Genomic DNA, 23,476 nt, shown 5'->3' on the forward strand with positions numbered 1-23,476 from the left:
TGCTATGTGAGGATCTGGTTTTTGAGGCAAGATCTCATTCTGTATTTTTCTGTAAGTCAAGCTGGCCTGGAACTCACTATGCAGACCAAGCTGGCCTCAAACCTGTGATCTGCCCAGTTCTGCCTGCTGAGTGCCAGTGTGGCACACGTGGACTGCCAGATCTAACCTTAATTTCTCCATGAAATTGTTCGCGGGACTGAAGAGATGGCTCGGTAAGTAAGAGCACACACTGCTCTTGCAGAGGACCCGAGTTTGGTTGCCAGCACCCACCTTGGGCAGTTCACAACCTCCTGTAACTCCAGCTCTAGGGAATGTAGGGCCCTCTTCCGGCCTATGAGGACACTGCACTCACGTGTACATACCCGCACACAGACACACACAAACATGTAATTTAAAGTGAAATAAATCTTTAAAAGTAAATAAATGTTTTTTTAAAGAAATACTTTAGAGCTCAATAAAGTCCTGTAACACAGGTACCATCAGAACCCTCATTTTAAAGTAAGGAAACTAAAGTCTGAAGGGATAGCTTCTCTCATAAACGCCAAGACCTGGGAATTCTGGCTATGAAGTTTGCTTCTCTGCCTCCTGGGGGGCTGTTCACTCACCTGCCTTAGCCCGAAGCTCTCTTATTCCCCAGCCTAGTGGCAGGATCTTACATTGTGAGACCTGAATTCCCTGCCAGCCACTCTCTCCTGGACACTGAGCATCTTCAATACATTCATGCCCGGTGTTCTGGGGTCGGGACTCCCTAACCAGGAGAGCTTTTGCCCCTGCTCCCTGAGACATTTGGCTGTTGTCAGTTCTCTCCTTCCCCCGGGGAAGGAACTCAGGTTGTCGGTCTCGGCAGCACGTGCGTTTACCTGCCAAGCCCTCTCACCGGCCCGGAGGTGTCTTTATTTCCGTATCTAGAGGGTTCCTGGGTAAATGTTACTGCTGAGCAGAGGTCCTGCATGCTGCTGGACATCCTCCAGTTCTGAGTGTAGCTCCCCAACAAAGAATCCTTCTTTCTACACTGTCAATAGAGCTGCAAAGACTGAGTGACGCGCTCTGGGGACCTGACAACTTCCTGTTGTCCTAGTAAATAGGACATCCTGCAGGTCTGCCTAGAGGCCCCCAACAAAAGTCAAGGAGTCTAGTGACTAAGGGAAGATCAAGACCAGGGTGCTCTGGTATCCATGAGATAGACCCCGTTTCTAAGCCTCTCCCCCACTTTCCTTGTGAGGACAGTTGCATGTCCTAACCACCGCATGCGCGAATCGCCAGACTCTCTGACCTCCATCGCGATCCTCTTGGCAGAGGCGCAGGATACTCTGCTTCCCGGAGCAGGAGGAAGTTGCCGGCCTTGAAGAGGTCATGTCTGAGTCAGCCTTTCTTGGCCTCATATCCCAAAGCTCACAGAAACATGAAAGAGACATCGGCAACATGGCTGGGAGCCACGGCACCGGCTAGGGAGGCGTGGCAGGGAGCGGGCAGTGCTGAGTCAGCTGGCTGGGAGGGCAAGTCATGGCAGCTGAATCGGGTGGAGTTAAGTCCGGGTTCTCTGGACTCTGACATCTCTGGATATAAAAGGCAGAGAACACAGGCTCTCTCTGTTGGAGAGAGGACTGAGCCATCAGAGAGAGCATCCTTAGTGGGCACTGACTCAACACTGGGGGTAGCCGTGGGAGAAAGTGGAGCCGATGAGACAGCGTCTTGTCTTTCGCAATGTCATGCTTTGCGCTTATAAACCATGGATCCATTTCTAGTGAGGCACTGGGAGGTAGTCATGTTCAAACACAGCTTCTGAGAGGAAAGAGAGAGAGGTGGGGTTGGGGGAAGAAGGAGGGGGTTGTAGCTTCCCCCTAAAGCACTCAGCCTCCTTTCTTCCCTCTGTATTTTCTACGGAGCTAAAAACCAACATTGCATTCCCAGTACTCCCTCCCCATGGAGCGAGCTAGTGAGGGTCAGGAAGACCCCAGGTGGAGGGGGCCCTTCCTTGCTTGGGGAAGTGACTTCTGATGCTCAGTGACAGGCACATGAGCAGGTGGACTGCAGGTGACAGCCAGCTTCTGCATCTGGCTGCCTAGCAGTGTGGGTCCCTGCTCAAGCAGCTTCCTAGCCCTGTGGTCAAACCCTTGACACAGCTTTTCTTCTTGAAGTTTCTGTTTTCCTGATTGATACAGAAAACATCACATGATAAAGGTGAAAACTGACGGCTTCTTATAGCAAGATCCAAGGCAGAAAGGAACCCCAAACTCTGGTAATCTTAGTGGAAGGGGACGGCACACATCAGCTTGACTGCTTCAGGGTAAAGCAAGGTGACCCCAAAACAAGTTCACGAATACCCAGGGCTACACCCATCCTTCCTAATCCCAACACCTCCCTCGGATCCTGAAGTCCTGTCTTCTTCTCTCTACTATTAGAGGTGCTTTCTTCTCACTACCAAACTCAACCTACTGTCCATGTATTTTTCATTGCTATTTTCTATCATTAATGTCAGAAGCCCTCAAAACCCAGCTGACAGGGGACAGAGACACAGGGGTGGCCAGAGTCCCTCTCCCTAGCCTCTGATGTCATTCCATGGGGCTTTCTGGAGTCCAGGGACCTCCGAGAATTGTGCTGGAAATGCTGTTTCCTTGCAGAGAAAGATTGTGGAGAGACAGCTTGTGGCTATCATTGGACTGCCAAAGGGATACGGGATCCAGAAAAATTACAGCCAGGAGGTTAGGCAAGACTGGCTGTAGCATATGCTTGCTTCAGGCGGAGCAATGCCCTGTTGCCAGGTGCTTACCTGGCAGGGCGGCCCCATGAGGCTGAAGGTGGTTTCCCCAGGGTGAGGTTCATCCCATGTGCTCCAACACGCTGCCCACTGCAGTGGTTCCCCCCGTCTGGTAAACTCGACCTTGTAATTTGTGGCAATGGGGAAACGTGTGTGTGCACTCCCATGAGTTAGGAAGATCTCCACCACTGTGAAGCCCGTGAAGATCTGCTCTGTTTGTTTGTGCTCTTTATACTGCATTCTTGGGTTTTGTTTGTTTGTTTTTGTTTTTTGAGACAGGGTCTAACTATGCATCCCTGGTTGTCCTGGAACTCGCTCTGCAGACCAGGCTGGCCTTGAGCTCACAGAGATCTGCCTGCCTCTGCCCTCCAAGTTGCTGGGTTTAAAGGCTTGTGCCACCACCGCCCAGCTTATACTACATTCTTTCATGATGACGGCTGTAGATTCCGGTTTGTCCAGAGGGATAAACAATGTGAAGACGGGCAAGCAGGTCAGGATGATAGGTCCACAGCCAAAGAACTTAAGATTGGTAGGCTGGGATCTCTCTCTCTCTCAATCTAACACAGGGAGTTACTGTTTAATATTTAAAGAGTTTCTGTCTGGGGTGATGAAAACCTTTATAAACATGTTGCTGTACAATATCAGGGGCTTAATTATTCCAATTAAGTTGGACACTTCAAAATTGTTGAAATGAAAAAATTCTGTATCTGTTTTGTTTTTTTAACTGCAATTTAAAGCAATAATGTAATGTAACAAAACCCACTGAATCGTGCACTCTACTGGGCGACTGTTGAATGTTGCGATAATTTGTATGTGAAGGACCACGTAAGAGCTGTGACGGGGACTCTTTAGACGCCATCACAAAAAAGGCATGGCCATGAAAGAAATCAGTGATAGACCTGATTTAAAGTTTTAAAAAACTGTCAAGAAGACAAGACTGAAAGAAACTATTTGCAAAAGTCGTATCTGATAAAAGGCCGACTCGACATGCTTGTGGACAAACTTAAGGACCTGAGTTCAAATCCTCAGCACCACATAAAAAGGTGGGCACAGCCATACTGCCTGTAACTCCAGTGCTGTGGGGACAGAGAAAGGCGGATCACTGGGTCTGCTAGCTGTCGTCTGTTGCTACATGTCCAGTGAGAGACCTGACCCAAGAAAACAGGATAGGTGACAGGGCAGAACACTGGTGTCCTCCGTCGGCCTCTGTGCATGCATAGGTGCACTGCACACACACGATTCTTTAAATCATACAAAAACTCTCAAAACCAATTCATAAAACAATGAACCACTAGACATGAGACTCGGACATTTCACCGAAGAAGATATATAAACAATAAACATAAAAAATTATTTGACATTATATATTACTAGAAAAATACAGGCCAGGTATTGGTAGTATTGGTGACAGTACACACCTTCAACTCCAGCACTCAGGAGGCAGAGAGGCAGGTGGATTTTTGTGAGTTTGAGGCTAACCTGGTCTACCGAGCAAGTTCCAGGACAGTCAGGGCTATGTAGAGAAATCCTGTCTCAAAAGACAAAACAAAACAAACAAAAAAATAAATAATAAAAACAAAAGAAAATGAAAAACATGAACTAGGACTGGAATTTTAGGTGTGCACTGCCACAAACAGCTTATGTGCTGGAGACGCAATCCAGGGCTCTGTGGTTGCAAAATAAACACTTTACCAAACAAGACACATATCTTGTGCTGGCTTCTTTTAGACAAAGTCCTGCTGGATATTCAGGCTGGCTTCCAATTTGGGATCCTCCTACCTCAACCTCCCAATTGCTGGAATTATTACAGGTGTGTGATTCCACATCCAGAGTTAAGCATTAAGGAGGGGTTTGGGAGCAGTGGTCTTTTGGTGTGTTTATCTATCTATCTATCTATCTATCTATCTATCTATCTATCTATCTATCTATCTACCTATCTGTTTATTTATTGTGTATGTGCTACACACAAAAGCAAGAGGATACACATGCCTCGCTGTGTGCGTGGAGGTCAGAGGACCACTTTGTGGGCTGAGTTCTCTCCTTCTACTTTTCCATAGATTTCCTCAGATTGTCAGGATTGCAAAGCAAGCACCTTTGCTCACTCAGCCATCTCTCCTACCCATATTCACTGTTCTTTTGAGTCAGGGTCTCATGTAGCCCAGGCTGGTCTGGAAATTGCTTTTCTCAGCTGGAAATAGCTGAGGCCTTGAACTCCTGATCCCTCTATTTCTTTACCTTCCAGTAGAGGGCTCTCACCTCTACGCTCAGCTTGTTTTGCTTGTTGACACATAGTCTCCCTATGTAGCCCAGGCTTACCTGGATCTCACCATTCTCCTGCATCAGCACTCTGAGGGCTGGAATTACAGGCAGACGCCATTATGCACAGTTAGAACTGGAAAGTAATTGTTAATTCCTACAGAGCAGCCTCCCCTTACTACACACAAACAACCTCTCCACCCTGCCTGGTGTTATGGCACATGCCTGAAGTCCTAGCTAAATGGATGCTGACCTGAGAAGTTGGAGGTCAGTCTAGGCAGCATGGTGAGATCTCGCCTCAAAACAAAACACACCCCCTTTACATGACCCTCATCTGGGAGGATCCTACCTCACACAGACAGTGTCCTATCTTCAGTTTCTAGGGCACAGAGACCACAGCTGTGGTCCAGCTGCAGCATACAGACCAACTGGCTGACCTCTGTCTAAGACAGGAAGTGGAGAAGACTGGTACTGTTGCTGGACACAGAGGGGTGGCCCCACCGGAGTGGCCAGGCTTACGGGTACACTAAGAAAGACTTGGAGGGCAGTCTGGGAAGGGCCTTGCTCAGCTTTAGAAGGCTTGAAGGCTACAGAGCCTGTACAATGGCTTATTGTCATCTTGACTGTTTAGAGGGCTCTGGGGGGGTGGGGGCTAGTGAAACATTGGAGCCCACATGAAGCTACCATGTGTCAAGCCCTTCCCCTCTTGGTGTCTCATTCCCCACCTATATGATTAGAATATGTATACTGTTCCCTGTACAGACACACTTCATGCTGGTGGGCAGGCAAGGACCTGGGCATGAGCTCTCACTTCCCTGTAAGATCCTAGCACCCACATCAGGTAGCTAACAAGGGCTTGAGACTCTAGCTCCAGGGGGTGTCTGTTACCACCTGGTATGTATGCCTCTTTGGCCTCCCCTAATTTACCCAGGCAACCCGGTCATCTCCTTCAGGAAGAGAGTGCCAGGACCAGACTATGTGGGGCATTCGGCTCAGGTGAAGACTTTGAAATGGCATCCAATCTCATTCACGGCAGTTCAGTCAGAATGGGTATCGTCAAGGAAAAAAAATGACAAAAAAATAAGAATAATTCAGGCAATCCCCCCCTTATTTCTGGGGGGGATTGCAGATCTGTGTGAGATGGAATTCCATGTGGAGATACCTCAAAAAACAAAAAACAAACAAACAAAAAAAACGGAAAACGAGTTTCTACTAGTATACAACCCAGCTAAACCACTGCAGGACTTAAGTCAGTTTAGCACAGAGACACCTGCACGTTCATGTTTACTGCTGTACTGCTCATCAACAGACCAGTGGGTTAAAGCATGCAGGTCACATATGCAACGGAATTCTAGGCAGCCCTGAAGAAAAGCAAAACCAGGACACTTGTGGGAAAATGGATAAAACTGGAAATAAGCAAAATAGAGTAGACACAGAAGGACAAATCTTGCATGTTTTCTCTTATTGAGAATTTAAATTTTTATATGTATATGTAATATATATTAAATTATATGTGTGGGACCGTGCATGTATATGTTTGTATAACTATGTACGTATAGATGATGAAACTCTAGGAACGGGACCATGAGAGGAAAGAAAAAGATCTGAAGGAAGCTAGGGAAGAGAGAGGGTAGTGGCATCAATGTAATAAAGAGGGAACCGGCTAAAGGGGGCAAGGAGAGGGCCATGGCGGAGGGGACAAGTCGGAAGTACACACACCTTTAATCCCAGCCCTTGGGAGGCAAAGCAAGTGTTTGAGCTGTCTTGTTTTGCTTTGTTTCTGAGACAGGGCTTCTCTGTATATCTCTGGCTATCCTGGAACTCACTCTGTAGACCAGGCTGGCCTTGAACTCACAGAGATCCGCCTGCCTCTGCCTCCCTGAGTGCTGGGATTAAAGGTGTGCGCCACCATCACCTGGCTAAAGCAAGTGTTTGAAGGTAGCCTGATCTACATAATGAGTTCCAGGCCACAGCAACATAGTGAGTGTCCTAAAAACAATATAGTGGTAATAAACAAGTCTGTGAAGGTGGGCTTAGTGGTGCTCCCCTGTAACCCCAATGCTTAGGACGCTGCAGCTGGGGATCAGGAGTTTCAGGCCAGCTTGGCTACATAATGAGACCCTGTCTCACCTAGAACCCCCTCCCTCACCGAAATGCTTCTTATTCAAATATGATAGCATACCACAAAGTTCATGGTGGGGATGCAGTTGAATTGGAGGAGTGCTGGCTACGATCAGGAAACCCACCCCTAAAACCCCATAAGCCGGCTGTGGTGGCCTGTCATCACAGCACCTGGTAAGTAGGAGCAGACTCCTATGAAGTCCAAGGTCACTACTGGCACACAGGAGTCTGTGGCCAACCTGGACTATATGAAAGCTGCCTCAACAACAAGAAAAAGTTCACGCACCACATGTTCCCGGCAGGCTGAGTCCTCAAAGGGAGCACACCTCTGTAACCAGTGTGCGTGCGCTGCAGCAATGCAGAGACTTCTGACCAGGGCTTTCACAACCCACAGCCGACATGGAAACAGTAGGAAGGATTGCATTAGTTCCAGGGGCCTTGATCTGAAACAGAAAAACTTAAAGGTAGGGCGTTGAAGCCAGCGGGAGATTGGAGCTGCTTATGAGGCCCAGCCTACCGGCTCAGGTAAGCCAGGAAGAATGCAGCAGCCGCCAAGCCCTGTAAGCCGCGGGCGCGTCGCGGTGACTCAGCCCGTACCAGGAAGGAGGAGTGCACCCAAGCTCTCACCCAGAGAGCAGCCTGATCTCGGAGGGCTCTGGGGAACCGAACCAAGACCCCCACACACACCCGCGGCGAGCATCCAGGCATCCAGGGTGGGACCCTTCCCGTCCCACCTCCTTCCAAGAGCTGTCCCTCCAGTCCATCGCCGGGACGTGGCTCGAGGGTGGTGAGAGCTCTGCGGGCGCCGTGGGGGCCACGCGGGTCCCGGCCCCGACGGCGCCCAGAAGACCTACGAGAGCTGTAAGTAGTGACTTCGAGGACTGGGAGACGACCGTGGCGGAAGGTCCCTCCCTGGCGTCCCAGCTTCCCTCGGTTGTAACGCGGGCTGGGAGGAGGTGGCCTGGCGCCGCCGCCTCCCTAATTAGCCCTGATGGTACCGACTCAGACGCCGGGCTTGAGGCAGCTCAGGACCAGTGTGGGTCCCTGTCCAGCCCCACCGGGCTGCCCACAAGTTCTCGGAATCGCGTCCTGGGGTCACTCTGGGGGTCTCCGAACTCCCCCCCCCAACACACACATACCCTGTTTAGTGACAATCCCTCCCCACAGTCAGAGTTTACAATTCCAGCCAGGCCAACAGACTGACCTCTCCTTACCCCTTTCTACACTCACCCTCGTGTTTGAAGTTGGGGTGCCGGTCTGGAGCCCAAAGACTGAGTGACCAGTCCTTTCCCCGAAACGAATTCCCAAGTCCAGGTGGCGGGGATGGCAGGGTACTGGGGATGCTTCTGGTTGCTATGGGATAGGGGAGGCTGATGAGACACCAATTGGATTTCCCGGAGGTCTAGTTTCTGGCGGGTTAATCCCCGAACTTCAGGCGCCCAGCTTCTTAGTGGAAATCAAGGACATGAACAAAGGGCACCAGAGGAACTAGGTTGCTCTCATCTTTGGGACAACGCAGTTTGTGGGCTAGTAGTATTCAGACATTTGATAGTGACTTCTTTCTTTTGATATTCTGGAAACTTTTGCAAAGTTTAAGATCGAAGGAAAACACGCGGCCCCTTGTGCAACCCGCGAGGTCCTCCCGGCCTGAGGAGGCGGAGATCTGGGGAGACTGGAGCCCCTGGCTCTGTGCGAGGAGAGGAAACCAGACGAGCTGGCTTCCTGTGGGGGCTTGGGCCTCGGACGCCCCGCGGACAGACGTGTCCTGCCCTGGCAGCGACGAGCCCCGCACGGGGGAGGGGATGCGTGGGGGGCGAGCCAGCGAGGAGGGGGCGGGGACAGGGTGGGCCGGGGAAGAGGGGAGGAGCGAGGGGGCTGAAGAGAGAGAGAGAGAGAGAGAGAGAGAGAGAGAGAGAGAGAGAGAGAGAGAGAGAGAGAGAGAGAGAGAGAGAGAGAGAGAAAAGGAAGAAGGAAGGGGCGATAGGTGGGTGCGAGCTGGCGCTGGAATGGGAGCCAAGAGCGAGTGAGCGGGAAGGGGGCGCGGGCGACACCGAGGTGTCGCATGGCGGGGTCCACGCGGTGACCTGCCTGGGAGCACAGCTTGCACGAGTCTGCGCTAGGGCACCCCAATCAGTCCCCGGTTCCCCACGCACACCCGGGGAGGCCCGCCCTGCCCGCTGAGCGCTGTTTTCTCCAGGTCCCGGGCCGATGTCCCAGGTGAGCGGTCAGTGCCCTGCTCTGTGCGACGCGCCCCATGGAGTCCCCAGCGCTACCCCGGACCCAGGTAGGAGAGGGAATGGAAAGCAAAGATGGACCGGAGTTGGGTGGAAAACTAACAGGGGTTTTTGGGGGGTGGGGTTGTTAGTTCTCTAGCAGACACACGGGCGGATAGCTCCCAGGAACTTGGGTGGGAGTGAGGGTGAAAAGTCTGAGTATTGGGGACCCGGTCCAAGGGGAGTAGAAGGGAGTAGAGGGCTAGGGTGAGGAAACTGGGCCCGGAGCAGGCAGCCATGGCTGAGAAGAGTTGGCTCTAACTCCCCCCAGCCCCAGCTCTACACACACACACCGTGGCGTTTGCCCATAATATTGGGATTTGTGTCTCAACCATTTCTGCCCAGTGTGTAAATATTTATGAGGGCCTTAGGCGGGGTGTGTGGCGGGGGGTGGGGGTGGGGGGTGGCGTCTGAGTCTCTCTTCTTCCCTTCCCCCAAACTAAGCAGAGCGCTTTCTGCAAACTTTTGTTTCAGCAACTAGTGACTACGAACCTGGCCCCTTCCCCCTCTTGCCAGCTGCGGTTCCCTCCGCCCAGTCCCTACCCAGCGTGGCACACATACACACATTACCAACGTAGTAAAATACCCCTTCCCCCACCTCAGAGGCTAAACTCCTCTGATTCTCCCAGGACCCTACAGACTAAGGAAGGCTGTGTGGGGACCTCCCAATCTAGCTTCCTAGTCCCTTGTCCTCCAAGGCTAAAACTATTTTATACTGAAGGCACCTCTATGGAGATGCAGATTCCGTTAGAGTCGGGGTGGGTAGGGGGCGGGGTGCAAAAGTGTAGGCCCAGATTTTCTGACTTAAAACCCTATTCTGGCTCAGCCAGAGGCTCTGTTTTCCTCACACCCAAACTCTCCCTTTCCCCAGACTGTCTCAGTAATGAAGATCCAAGGCTGGACCTCAAGCCCCTCATGGTCTCAGACAAGTCCTTTCCCCTTCTCTGGCCTCAATTTCCTCGCCCTACACCCAGCCTGGAGCCCCTAATTGGTTTGTCTGTTTGGGGAATGGTCTCAGCTGCCTGTATTCCTGGCCTGGTCCCTCACAACTGTAGAGGTGGGGGCTCCAAAACCTGAGGGATGTCTGACCAATGGAGACAGTGTGTGCTTGCTCTTGTCTTCATCAGCCCTAAGTCCCTGTTCTGGGAGAGTCCTTGATACAATTACTTAGACTTCTAGGGAAGATGCTTCTCCAAGGACCTGGCTCCTTCGGCTTGGAAGGACAGTGGGAAACTGGGGGCTGGGAGGCCTTCATGTCTGGGAACTGTCTCTGTCTCTCTTGGCCTCTCTCCCACCCCCACTTTTCCATGCTTTCTTCCTTCCCTTATTCAGTTTTTCTCTCCTCCAATATCTCCTTCCAAGACCCCTCTCCCCTGTCTGACCTGCTCTCCACCCAATGGCAGAGGAGGGGAGCAACGTGTGCTCAAGACAGGCCCAGGCCGCAGAGTCCAGGGGGAATTGCCGGGAAGGCTTAGGCCTGGGCTGTAATTTGAGGCCCCAGTGTCCCAGCAAGCCCCCTCCCCAGTCTGAACTGGGCCAGACAATGTGGCTTTTGTAACACTTGTCCTGTCCTGTACTGTTCTGCCTGCTACCCAGGAAGCCCAAACCGCAGAAGATGCAGCCAGAACCCCACAGATGCCTGACCCTGAGAGCAGAACCTTCCATGCTCCCTGTGAGCTCACAGCACAGAGAGGCCACAGCACTGTCCCCAGTGTGGAAGCTGCTGGCAGGACAGCCAGGGTGTGACATGCCTCCTCTTTCAGGGTTCCAAGATACAGACAGGGAGGGCACAAGAGGACTCAGGGCAGCTGTGGTTAGGGCCGGTGCCAAGTACTCACACTCTGGACTCTCCCCCTAGCCTCTACCCCGCCCATTCCTGAGAGCCCCAAGAGCCTGGCTCCCTAACCCACAAGATTTCTGCCTAGCACTGGGGCGTCGAATTTCTACCCATGGCTCTAAATTCAATTTCCTGGGAATTGGAGCCCTTGGACCTAAAATAAAACAACTGGACTGAACATAGCCAGCGGCTCACATCCTCTCCAGTCCTCCTTCGTGGCCCGGGCCTCGCTCACTGGACGTCAAAATAGCCCACCAGCTCTGGTCTCCTTGGGTTCAAAGTCAGATGTTGCCCACAATCCCTCATGTGGCCCCTCGTTCTTCTTCCCCAAACCTGAGCCATTCTGAACTCCAGCACTCAGCCACAGACGTGCAGACCTGCCCAGGGAAGGTGACAGACAAGGGGCCAGTTTGCAGCAGAAACTAGCACTTCATTGCCAAGTTGTTGGTAACAGGCTGCGCAGAGGACACTCTGATATCACAGGTGTCAAAGGAGGCTTTCTGGAGAAAGAGATGAGGCTGCAGCTGGACGGGGGGCGTCAAGAGGAACTAGAGAAGCACAGGTAGTCTGGCCAGAAGCTGTTGTGATGGCCCAGGGGCCTGGACAGGCGAGTGTGCCTGGAATACAAGACCTTTGTACATTGACTAAATTTGTGTGACAGAGGCCCTGAGTGTCTAGTCATACTGAGAGGGACTGGGAGGTATCCCCACCACTCTCTGGCCTGAGGTCCTGAGCTTCTCTCTCCAGAGACAGTCATAGCCCAAGGTACAGGGAGCCCAGGTCCACTGTCCACAAAGACAATGCTGGGGGCCGGGCTTGGAGCTCTAGAACATGGAAACTGGCCAGGCTTGAAGCGAACCCATCCCCCCTGGAAGAGGTTCTCCTCTTCCTTCCTGGCCAAGAACCATCCCCCAATCTGGTGGATGACAGACAGAGGGAATCCGCGAGGTCCCTGCTGCTGGAGTGAGTCTCCCCAGCTTTCCTATGGAGCATGTGAATTTAAATAGGTTCTCTCCACTTCTTTCTAGAGAGGCACGCAGACCAGAGCCTCACCCCCTGTTAGGGAGGAGCACGTGTTGAAGGGACCCCAGAGGTGCAGGACACTAGCATGTTGAGTTCACTGTGTAAGTTAATAGTGATGTCACTCTGGTCAGATGGGTGACAGAGATATCCAGTGGGCAGCCAGGTTTTGGCCTGTCCCAGCCACACCTCTCCTCTACGCTCCTACGCTCCTACACTCACACGTCAGGAGAGTCTTCTTCGAGATGCTCTCTCTCTTCTCCATGCAGGACGAGGAGTCTTTTGGTCACAGAGGGAAAACTGGGTTCTTTAGCCTCTCAGTCTGGGAGTCTTCAGCCCACGTGTGCCCTGGCTCTTCCATCCCAGCCACGTCCTGGGGCCCAGGTCCTCTGGGGCAGCATCTCCAGAGCTGTCTTCCTGACTCCGCCCTTTCCTCCCTGTTCTGCTGGCCTGTTTCCCTCCTCTGCCCCCACTGTGACCTTCCTAGCTTCAGGAGGTCTGCCCCTCTACGTCCAGACTGAACCACCGGACTTGGCCCTCAGGCCACGGTCTGGTCTCTCTGGAGACTTTTGTTCAATCGCAGCCTTGTAGTGACTGTGAGCAGAGACACCTGTGTGAAAAGGACAGCGAAGGGGACTCCCATGACCTTAAACCCTCTTTATTGTCTTTCTCCTTCTCAAGCCCTGGGGGCCAAAAAAGTAGAACTCCTGGCTCTGTCAATACAGGACTGTGCACTCTGTGACCTCAGGAGAAAGTCTGGGAAGCTAAGGGCCTTTAATGACCAGCTGCTGTTGCAGGCTCCCAACCTCAGTAGCACCGAACGGCATGCGCTCCCTCATTCCCACCGAACTGTGGCTCTGGGGTCTTGGTCCCATTGCTCTTCTCAAGCACCCCTCCCCCACGATGGTTTAAGACTCAGTGGCTACTGCCTTCTCCAGGGTACCTCCTGACGGTGCAAACGTGTGTGTGTGCGCGCGCACACACACACACACACACACACACACACTCCTATTGGCTTTTAAAATTTGTTTTCTGTTGTTTTTGTTTGTTTGTTGGGATAAGGTTTCTCAGTGTAAACCTGTGAGAAGAGCCCTGGCTGTCCTGCAGCTCACTCTATAGACCAGGCTGGCCTTGAACTCACAGAGACCACCTCCCGAGTTCTGGGATTAAAGGTGCTGCCGCCACCTCTTGGCTTTAAAGTTTTGTTTTGTTTTGTTTTGTTTTAAGAGTTTGGTCTCAGGAGGCCCAGAGTGGCCTTGAACTTGCTTTGTAGCCAAGGCTGGCCTTTAACTTTTGATCCTCTTGCTTCCACCGCCCAAGTGCTGGGATTATAGGTGAGTGATAACCACACCCCATTGGTACCACTCACGGGGTGAAAGACCTAGCATTGTTTATTTTTGTTTTGGGGTTTTGGGTTTTTTGGCAGTGCTGGGAATAGCAGCCAGGGTTGTTGTTTTCATGTCAAACAAATGCTTTCACTGAGCGCTTGCCCGGTCCTCTTCCTGGCCTCCTGCACCTCCTACTCTGCCCCAGCTCCTATCTGCTGATGAGGCCTGTGGTTTGCCCTGGGCAGGCAGAAGCATGCCTGCTTGGGTCTGCAGTCTGTGTGCTACCCAGGCGGCCTCTGGGATCTGTGTCTGCATGGCCAAGAAGAACTAGGGGCTGTTAACAGGGCCTCGGGCTCAGCAGCCAGTGAGGTGGCTGGACACGGGAGTCCCCCCTAGGCCCTACTTCCGGCTTCTGATTTCCAGATCCAAGTGCCCACATCTCCATGGATGGCTCTGTTTATCTCCGCCCATGGCTGTCATCTGAAGACAGCCTAGACATCTATGGAAGCTTGTCTGTGTTCTCTGTAAAGGAACCTGTTTCATCTGCAGTACCTTCCTTTGTCTCCATCCCTTCCTGGTGTGTACAGGGTGGGCTGGATTCTGATCTCTTCTCTTTGGACATCACTGCTGCTTTCTCCCCCCTCCCCTCCCCCACCTATGTAGCCTCCCTCCCCATCTCTGCTGTTTTCTCCTCCCTCCCCCTCCTCATCTGTGTACCCTCCCTCCCCATCTCTGCTGGTCTCCTCCCCATCTGTGTAGCCTGTCTCCCCAGAGCCCTGCCCTTTGGCGTCTGCCTCTCTCAGAGTCTCCTGCTTCTAGTTCTTCTCTCTCCCAGCATGGGAACTATGAGGGAGACACAGGTAGAGAACCATGCTCTGAGACCACTGCCATCCCACTGCATAGCACAGCCAAAATTGTCAGAACTGGGGCCCCTGCCTTACCCAGAGGTTGAAGCTGTGGGTTCTCAGACACCACGCATCCCTGTCCTTTCCTGGGAGCCCAAGGGGCTCTAGTCCTGTTGCCAAGGGCGCTGTGGTTTGAAGGTGGCCTCATTCCCTCATTCCACCCACCCTGCCCAGAGCCACTCTAATTACATGGAACTGTGGTTCACCTCTTCCCCAGCGCTCCTGGCTGTCTCCTGACCTCTCTTCCTGCCTGGGGCCCCTCCCTGCTGCTCACCCCCAGGTTACACTCTCTCTCTCTCTCTCTCTCTCTCTCTCTCTCTCTCCTCTCCCATGCCAGCATCCCCTCTCTGACCCAATTTCTCCGCATCTGCCCTCTTCCTGTCTGAGCAGCTTCTTGCCCCGGTCTGCCCAGGCCCTGTGTAGTCTTTGTCTTTCTTCCTCATGGCTGACTTTGTTGTTGGTCCTAGACAGCCCATCACTAGATCTCCGCCTTCCCCACCCAATCTCCTGAACTCCCTTTCCTTGGCATCTGCCTTGTAGTGCCTGTCAGTCCCCATAACTGTCTCTCTGGCTCCGCTGTTGAACAGCTTGCCTGTTTTCTCCTACACCGTGTGCCTCTCCTCTCCCTACTCCTCTTTGCTCCATGTATGCACTCACCCAGGAACACTTACATGCACACATATGAAGTATGATTCAGAAACTTCCATTTAGAAGTCAAACACCGCGGCCAGATAAGGTGATAGCTGACTGACTCATGAAGGGACCAGAAGTAAGGAGTTCACTGAGGGCTCTGGCCTGGAGGTCAGACCTGGGCCTGGGCACACAGAGGATGCCAGGGAAACAATCCTTCATCATCTGTTTTTTTCACCAGCCCAGACCATGCCCCTCCTCCCTGGGCTGGAGGTAGCAGCAGGATTCACTCACCCTGCAGACGCATCATCAGAAGAGGGCTCCCCAGAGGAGGTGGTACCCTCCATGCCACAAGACAGTGGTCCTGGGACTCACCGGGCTCTGAACAGCACTGACCTCGATGTTCACACCGAAGCTGTGACGTGTGAGTACCAGGGAACTAGGGTCTGGGGTGGCAACATGTGGGGCTGCCCAAGGAGATCCAACCGCGGTGTCGTCAGGAGTACACTGCAGCAGCTCTCTGCCTCTGCCTTGTGAGGCCAGGCTCCCAGACACACGGCTTGAGCTTGCAGGACAAGAGGCGTCCTTTGCCTCCGAGAGAGAGAACTGGCGCTCTGGGCAGGGCGAGAAGCTGAAACACAGTGCAGTGTACCCTTCAGGACAGGACCTGGGTGCAGAGGAAGGAGGGGAGCACCCAGATGCTCTGGGGAGGACAGAACAAAGTTCATCTTTACCAGACCTGTTTGGAGGTCTTCACAGTATTTTGTAATAAGCATCTACTGCCTTCCATGATAGTGTCTCAAAGCGGATTTTCCGTCTTTGAATGAGTTCGAGTACTTTCATAGAGAGACATCACCACAGCTCTTGTCAAGTCCATTCTCTAGATGAGGAAACTAAGGCACAGACCCAGACCAACCAGGACACAAGGCTGGCACTCAATCTTCTGGCCTCATTCTGCTGTGCCCACCTGCTGTGTTGGCATAAATAATGTGCCTCCTGCACCTCTAACGAGGGCATCTGGGGCCAAACTGGACAGCCTGGAAGCAGCCTTCTGTACACACACACGCACATACACGTGCACACACATGTGCACACACACACTTGAGACAAGGAGGTCATGGCCATGGCCACAGGGAGGGGGCCCAGGCGAGAGTGGGACAGACACCCCTGTGTCTATGGCTTTGAGTGTTTGCGCTGTGACTCAACACCACCCCCACCCCTTGGCCACCCCACAGCCGAGGCCACAGGCGAGCTTTGTGTCTGCAGTGCCTCCCAGGGCCCTAGGCTCACCACAGACTCCCTCCCTCTGGCCACTGAACCCATGTTTAGGCAGCAGGGCAAGGGACAGTGAAACTGGCCAAAGGCTCAAGCAGTCTTCTCTGGAGCCAGGATGATTCAGGCCTAGCCACTCCCGTGGCTTTGCTCCTGTTTGCCAGGTGCAGGCCCCAGCCATGCCTTGCCCCAACCCCAGCCTGACACCTCTGTTTCCACCTTGTCATTGGTGTTATCCTCCCAGTCTCCTCTCTCCACTTCCTAGCTGTGGAATCTCTTGTGAATTATACCAGCTGGTCCTCAAGAAATGTGCCAATAAGAGATGGCTTAGAATGTTTAAAGACATCACTCTGGCACAAGGTCTCATACACCAATACCCACTCAAAGCATGTTAACTAGCTGCCACTCTGAGAAGTGACTGTGTGGATGTAGCAGTTTGTTTCCCAGTTCTCAACCATGACTGACTGGCACACAGTGAGTGTTCAAGGGAACCATGACTGACTGGCACACAGTGAGTGTTCAAGGGAACCATGACTGACTGACACACAGTGGGTGTTCAAGGGAACCATGACTGACTGGTACACAGTGAGTGTTCAAGGGAACCATGACTGACTGGCACACAGTGAGTGTGTTCAAGGGAACCATGACTGACTGGCACACAGTGGGTGTTCAAGGGAACCATGACTGACTGGCACACAGTGGGTGTTCATGGGAACCATGACTGACTGGCACACAGTGGGTGTTCAAGGGAACCATGACTGACTGGCACACAGTGGGTGTTCAAGGGAACCATGACTGACTGGCACACAGTGGGTGTTCAAGGGAACCATGACTGACTGGCACACAGTGGGTGTTCAAGGGAACCATGACTGACTGGCACACAGTGGGTGTTCAAGGGAACCATGACTGACTGGCACACAGTGAGTATTCAAGGGAACCATAACTGGCTGACACACGAGCGTCCAGCCCCCAGAGTCCATATGTGCACTGAGGCCACCTTCTTCTCTCCTGAGCACCTAGGGCCTCCTCATATCTCCCCGCTGTAGAATGTAAATCCTCAAGTCAGGCTGTAGAAGTGAGGACTAGGCCCTCCTCACTTAGGCCCTGCTAAGGGAATGGAAGCACCCATGTTTGCAGAAGGCATTCAGCAGCCAAGGCCCAGACCTCGTGTGACCCCTTCTTACCTCCCCTACCAGCATAACACACAGGTACCCTCACTTTCTGAGACTCGTGCCAAGCCGCTCAGTTGAGCATCCTCAGAATGAGATCTAGAAAGCCTCTGAGGGCTTGGGGCATCACCAGGCTCAGACTGATTGCTTAGCTTAGGAAGAGAAGTGGCCTTTGAAGGCTCTCCCTACCAGTTCTCCTTTCCCGTCCCGCCCCCACCCCGGTCACCCAGACCAGGAGCCGCTCAGTTCTTTCTGCCCACAGTAGCAGGGCAGGGCGGGACTATGCAGGGCTGAGGGCAAGAAGCAGAAGATCAAGGGGCTGCTACGAGGGGCCCTCAATCCAGAGCCAAGCATGCGTCTCCAAACAGATGTTCCCAATAAGTCACCAGCAGCACCAAGGGCGAAAACAGCTGGGGGTTTGGCAGAGGCCAAGGTGAAGGTTAACTGATTCACTGCCATCGTCAACAACCCCAGCCGACCATGTCTCCCCGACCCTACCGACAAGAGGACAGATTACATGTGGAGTAAGAAAGTGGGGTTCAGGTACCCCTGCTTTGTACCTTTGGTTTTAGTTTCTCCGGACTGAGCACTGCCATGGGAGTTACTGAACCCCAGTCTGTGGCTGTTCCACGATGTCCCTGTGGGCTAGCAGTCATTTCTGCTTTCCGGGCCTCAGTTTCTCCATGGAAAGGACACATATCTGCCTTCGCTGCAGGAGGTGAAACTGAGAGTGAACTGGCAGGGTTCAGACTGATCATCAGAGGGTGACCCTCTCTTCCGTCACCACCTTTTCTCTTTATCTCTCCAGGCCAGCCTCAAGGGATCCCCTTAGGCTGCACCCCACTACTGCCAAACGGCTCCGACCATAGCCACCCCTCAGAACTGGGCAGTGCCGGGCATGCGGGGAACGGTGCCCCGGGAGGCCCCAAGGCCCACCGGAAGTTGCAGACACACCCATCTCTGGGCAGCCAGACTGGGAGGAAGAGCAAAGGCAGCACACGGTCAACTTCCCAGGTCCCCCTCCAGGCACAGGAAGGTAAGACCCGTGCCATCTCGCGTGCGCATGCGCAGACAGGCAGCAGCGGCCCCAGCTACTGGCTGAGAAGTGCGCGGCTCAGTTGGACTCAGGGCCTCCTGCCTATTGGCTCCTGAGGCTGGAGGATCAAGGCCATCCTGGGCTATGTAACAAGACCCTGTCTCAAGCGGCAATAAACCAGGCGTGGTGGCTCACACCCCTACCGTCCAACACTCAGGGACTGACATGCTAACTCCTGCAAGGTGTCCTCCTACCTCCACATGGTTGTGGGGTTTGTATTTAGAAAGGGAGACCTCCAGCCTCCAGCGAATCATCCTTGGGGCCCAAACAGCTAGAGGCTGGGCATAAGCCACGGGGAAGGCTGATGCGAGGGTGCGAGAGCCTGGCTCTAAGGAGCCCTTGGTGCCTTGTTCAACTTGGCACCTTGAGAAGCACACTGGGCGGTGAAGTGACCTCAGTCCCAGACCGGCTCCCTCAGGCCTACCTTAACAAGGAATGTAGCCACCTGGGCTGATCCAGCTTACACCACTTTATTTCCAGAATCAGAAAATTTCCGCCAGGGGCATGTGGAACACATGCTTAGCATGCACATGACCCTGATGGTGTTGTTCCATCCCCAACATCAGAGAAAATGAAAAAAGAAATTCCTTTAGGAGTGGACCATCTGTTTAGTCAAAGCAAAAGGAGAGCGTCAAATGATGCTGAACTGTGAGGGGGGGGGGGGTGGAGGCACAAGGTTCAGCAAGGGATGCCAGAACTTCTCAGAACAGATACCCAGCTGCTTTCTGCTCCGACATCACAGAGCCGGCAGCCATCTGCTTGCCCCATCGGGTATCATGGGATCATCTGTAGTTCTGATCATAGCCCTGATCGCAGCCCTGCTCATGTTGGGGGATTCAATGTGTGCATTTATTGCTGTTGCTTTTAAGATTTATTTATTTTAACTTCGGAGGCAGAGATAGGCAGATCTCTGTGAGTTCGAGGCCAGCCTGGTCTACAAGTGATAGTTCCAAGACAGGCTCCAAAACTACAGAGGAACCCTGTCTTGAAAAACCAAAAGAGAAAAGAAAAAAATATGTATTTATTTTATGTGTATGAGAGTTTTGCCTGCACATATGTATGTACACCCTGTGTGTACCTGGTGCCCTCAGAGGCCAGAAGAGGGTTCCAATCCCAGAAACTGGAATTACAAATGGTTGAGCGTCATCATGTAGAAGCTAAGAACCGAACTGGATGAAATCAGACCCAAGCCCTCTTCAAGAACAGCAAATGCTCTTAACCACCGAGCCATCTTTCTAGGGAGGGCCCTGCCCCCCCCCCACCATCCCTGAATTTGTTAAGTAAGGCATTCTGAAACCTTCTCACCCCTGGGAGCAGACTCTGTCCGAAGTATTTTGTGACAGGCAGTCATTCACTTAACTGACTTACCCTGGGGAAGAGGGGAGAGAAGTGTCTAGGTGGTAGAGCACTTGTCTAGCATGTTCAGGGCCCTGGGTTCAACTCCCAGCGGTGCAAGAAATAAATATTAACCGCTGTGCATTCTGGGCACCTACTACATGACCTTGAACTCCTGATCATCTTGCCCGTGCCTGCCATGAGCTGGGATTACAGCCCTGTGCAACTTCAGCTTGTACACACAGTCCGGACTGGGACACATCTGTGACCATAACAGACCAAGGTGACCGCCCTGGCAGCACCTGTGTCTACTTAGGGTTTACTATTGCTGGAAGGAGACACCATGACCACGGCAATGCTTATAAAGAAAACATTTAGTTAAGGGGGGCTCGCTTGCAGTGTCAGAGGTTCAGTCTGTTGTGATCATGAAGGGGAGCATGGCAGCGTGCAGTAGATGTGGTATTGGGGTCGAGAGTGCGGCATCTTGCAGGTAACGGGAAGTTGACTGACAGCCCCACTGAAGGAAGCTTGAGCAAGAGACCTCAAAGCCCACCCCCACAGTGACACACTTCCTCCAACAAGGCCACGCCTCCTGTAGTGCCACTCCATTCAGGGGTCATTTTCTTTCAAACCACCACCACCGCCTGGCAAGGGTGATGCGACCATCTACTTACAGCCTGTTGTGCAGTGGCCCACGACAGAGCTAGGAAGACAGAGAATGCAGGAGGGCAGCGAGCGGGGTGTGCCAGGGTGAGGAGAGTTCTGGAGAGTTCTGCTCCTCCAGGGGAGCCTGCTGGAGATGGCATTTGGAGAAGTAGGGAAAGAAAGGAGTGAGACTATCCCAGGCAGAGAGAGAGGTACCCGCTTGGCTGTGTGTTGCCCGAGTTTCAGCAGATCAGCACGGACAGAGGAGAAGGCGCCGCATAGCCAGGAGACAGCTCACCAGGCCTGAGGCCCACCTGGAACCTCAGCTTCTCCCCCTTGAGGGCGGCTGTGAGAGCTCTGAGCACAGCAGGATCCAATGCAGCCTCTGTGTTAAGTTGTTGTTTTTTGGTTTTAGCCTGTAGTTTTAAAGGTCTTCCTGGCTCTGGGACAGACAACAGATTGGTGAGGTGTAACCAAAGACAGAGTAGGGGACTCAGTGAGTGAGGGACAAGCAGAATGCTGGACTGTATATTGTTGTTTATTTGTTTCATTTTTTGAGATAGGGTTTCATGTAGCCCAGATTGACCTCCAACTCACCAAGTAGCTGAGGATGATCCTCCTGCTTCTGTCTCCCAAACACAGAAATTACATGTGCACATAGTTTCTACAGTCCTGGGGATTGAACCCAGGGCCTCCTGCATGCTAGGCAATCACTCTATTAACTGAGCTAAATCCCCAGCCCTTTGGCTACATCTTTAAATGGCTAATATCTGCACCTCAGTTTCTTCATCTGTAGAATGGGGCTAATTACAGTCCACATCGTAAAGTTGTTACAGGAGGCTTAGGCGAGTGTCCTTCCTACACAGAACTTAGGTTCTGTGACACCTCTTCACCCACTTGGTTAAATACATAATCAGAGCGCAGCTAAGACAGGGACTCCGCAGGGCGGTGGTGGCGCACACCTTTAATTCCAGCACTCGGGAGGCAGAGACAGGCAGATCTCTGTGAGTCTGAGGCCAGCCTGGTCTACAGAGAGAGTTCTAGGACCGACTCCAAAGCTACAGAGGGGGAAAAAATACTCCCAATGCAGACTGGCTGTGCTCCCTTCAGTTCCCACTCTGATTTACTCATCTCCTGTGCCTATAAAGAAACTGGGGATCCCCACTAGCTTCATTTGCTTCTTGGGGCGATGGGGACTCCAGACACTAGGTGAAACTGGACTGTTGTGGCGGGGGCTCCCTTGCTCCTGTCTCTGACTCACCTGCCCCCGCCCACAGACTGCTGCGTCCACTGCATCCTGTCGTGTCTGTTCTGTGAGTTCCTGACACTCTGCAACATCGTCCTGGACTGCGCCACGTGCGGTTCCTGCAGCTCCGAGGACTCCTGCCTCTGCTGCTGCTGCTGCGGCTCCGGCGAGTGCGCCGACTGCGACCTGCCCTGCGACCTGGACTGTGGCATTGTGGACGCCTGCTGCGAGTCGGCAGACTGCCTAGAGATCTGCATGGAGTGCTGTGGGCTCTGCTTCTCCTCCTGATGCCACAGAGCAGCCCCAGAGCTGCCACACGAAGCTTGACACCTCCCCTGACCCCAGGGCCCCCTCAGAATCCCAGCCCAGATGTGAGAAGGTGGGATGGCCGGAGGAGCCATCTCAGCCACGGAACAGGTCCGTTACCGACAAGCCTGCTCTCCTCGGTGGGTGACCAGGAACATGGCGTCTAGAACCTGGTAAGACAGAACCGGTTAGCTGCCAGGACTCCGAACACTGTGAACGGCAGGGGAGGGGCAGGAACGGGAGGCCTATGTCCTTCTCTACCTCTGCTCCAGGTGTCAGCCTCCCTCGGCTACCCCAGCTCGGAAGACAGAAAATGTGAAAAGACACCTGCCCGGCCCATCGTCAGCCCCTACCCTCCTCCCCAGCTCACTTGCTGGGCTCTTGTAGGAGCCTGACCCATACAGTGACCCAAGAAGATGGGGCTTGGGGTGGGGTTGGGTGGGACAGGGGACAGTAAGACTGGAAGCGGGGGCGGGTAGAGGGTCTGTGCTATTCGTTGCTGTAAATAAAGATGTTTGTCTGTTCTGTCTCCACTTTCATTGGGACCTGTGACAAAACGTAAGGGTATAAGTGCTGAAAGGCAGTACTTCCCGCCAGGACCTTGTATGCGGTCTCGGATGGACCAATAGGCAAAACACTGCCACAAAAGCATGAAAGTTGGCTTTGAATCCCCAGAGTCCACATAAAAGATGGCTCTAGAAACCTGTGTCTGCCGTCCCAGAACTCCCTCAGCAAGATGGAGGCCGAGAGAAACTCTGGGAACTTGAAGGCCGGTTATCACACAAGAAACTGTTTTAAATGAGAGAGGAGGTGAGAGTTGGCCCCGAGATTGCCCTGTGGCACACATGCGTGTTAGCACACACAGACCCTGTGGCACACACGCGTGCTAGTACACACAGACCCCGTGGCACACACCATTCTCCCTGGCTTATGACTTCATTTCCCACAAGGAAGGGGGATAGGTCGGGTCCTCACCTCTGTTCTCAATGTCTGCCAACTGACAGTCGGGTTCAGCAAAGGAAGAGTTAACCTTGGCACGGTGTAATTAACAACAGATGTGTCCAGGCTTTGATTAATTAATCTGCTTCCCCACGGAGTTGCTCCAAGGCTTGGGATGATCCTGTGTCAACTGCTGAGGGGTGCCTAGGAAGGGGTTACCCCAGCCTCACCCTGACTTGAAGCTGGGACTCTGGGGATTAGGGGCAGATGTGGCCTGAACAAGGGTCACATTCCCTGGTTCAAGTCCTATTCCCCAGGTGTCAGAGACTGGAAGAGAAAG

The 23,476-nt window shown here is 52.9% G+C and overlaps 1 protein-coding gene and 1 long non-coding RNA gene across 4 annotated transcripts; one reads left to right on the forward strand and one right to left on the reverse strand.

Annotated features, from left to right (window-relative positions):
* Positions 1 to 397: 397 nt before the first annotated feature.
* Positions 398 to 8,904, reverse strand: LOC146890689 (uncharacterized). The gene is made up of 3 exons (XR_014998211.2): positions 8,366 to 8,904; positions 7,422 to 7,578; positions 398 to 1,782 (listed from the first exon to the last, which is right to left on the reverse strand). It is a non-coding gene; the product is annotated as an uncharacterized LOC146890689 (long non-coding RNA).
* On the forward strand, positions 7,732 to 22,722 carry Mdfi (MyoD family inhibitor). Of its 3 annotated transcripts, XR_007234271.3 has the most exons (6): positions 7,732 to 7,996; positions 9,333 to 9,419; positions 15,370 to 15,552; positions 18,378 to 18,605; positions 21,923 to 22,370; positions 22,470 to 22,722. XR_007234271.3 is itself a non-coding variant. In XM_085679248.2 (5 exons), the coding sequence occupies exons 2-5, from the start codon at positions 9,344 to 9,346 to the stop codon at positions 22,177 to 22,179; spliced, it is 744 nt and encodes a 247-aa protein (XP_085535374.2). In that variant the 5' UTR covers positions 7,732 to 7,996; positions 9,333 to 9,343; the 3' UTR covers positions 22,180 to 22,722. The 3 variants fall into 3 exon arrangements, 2 of the variants coding, with proteins under 2 accessions (XP_085535374.2, XP_048301377.3); XM_085679248.2 differs by having other exon boundaries at positions 21,923 to 22,722; XM_048445420.3 differs by lacking the exon at positions 7,732 to 7,996 and adding an exon at positions 9,101 to 9,119 and having other exon boundaries at positions 21,923 to 22,722.
* The last annotated feature ends 754 nt before the right edge of the window (positions 22,723 to 23,476 follow it).

Source organism: Myodes glareolus, chromosome 18 (assembly GCF_982192425.1).
Source record: "Myodes glareolus chromosome 18, mMyoGla1.1, whole genome shotgun sequence".
Taxonomy (NCBI): Eukaryota; Metazoa; Chordata; class Mammalia; order Rodentia; family Cricetidae; genus Myodes; species Myodes glareolus.

Excerpts from the sequence above, each read along its gene's own strand:
- Mdfi (XM_085679248.2), top strand. The coding sequence starts at position 9,344 with ATGTCCCAGGTGAGCGGTCAGTGCCCTGCTCTGTGCGACGCGCCCCAT. Across the intron at positions 15,553-18,377 it reads TCACACCGAAGCTGTGACGT|GCCAGCCTCAAGGGATCCCC; the intron begins GTGAGTACCAGG and ends TTATCTCTCCAG. Across the intron at positions 18,606-21,922 it reads CCCCCTCCAGGCACAGGAAG|ACTGCTGCGTCCACTGCATC; the intron begins GTAAGACCCGTG and ends CCCCGCCCACAG.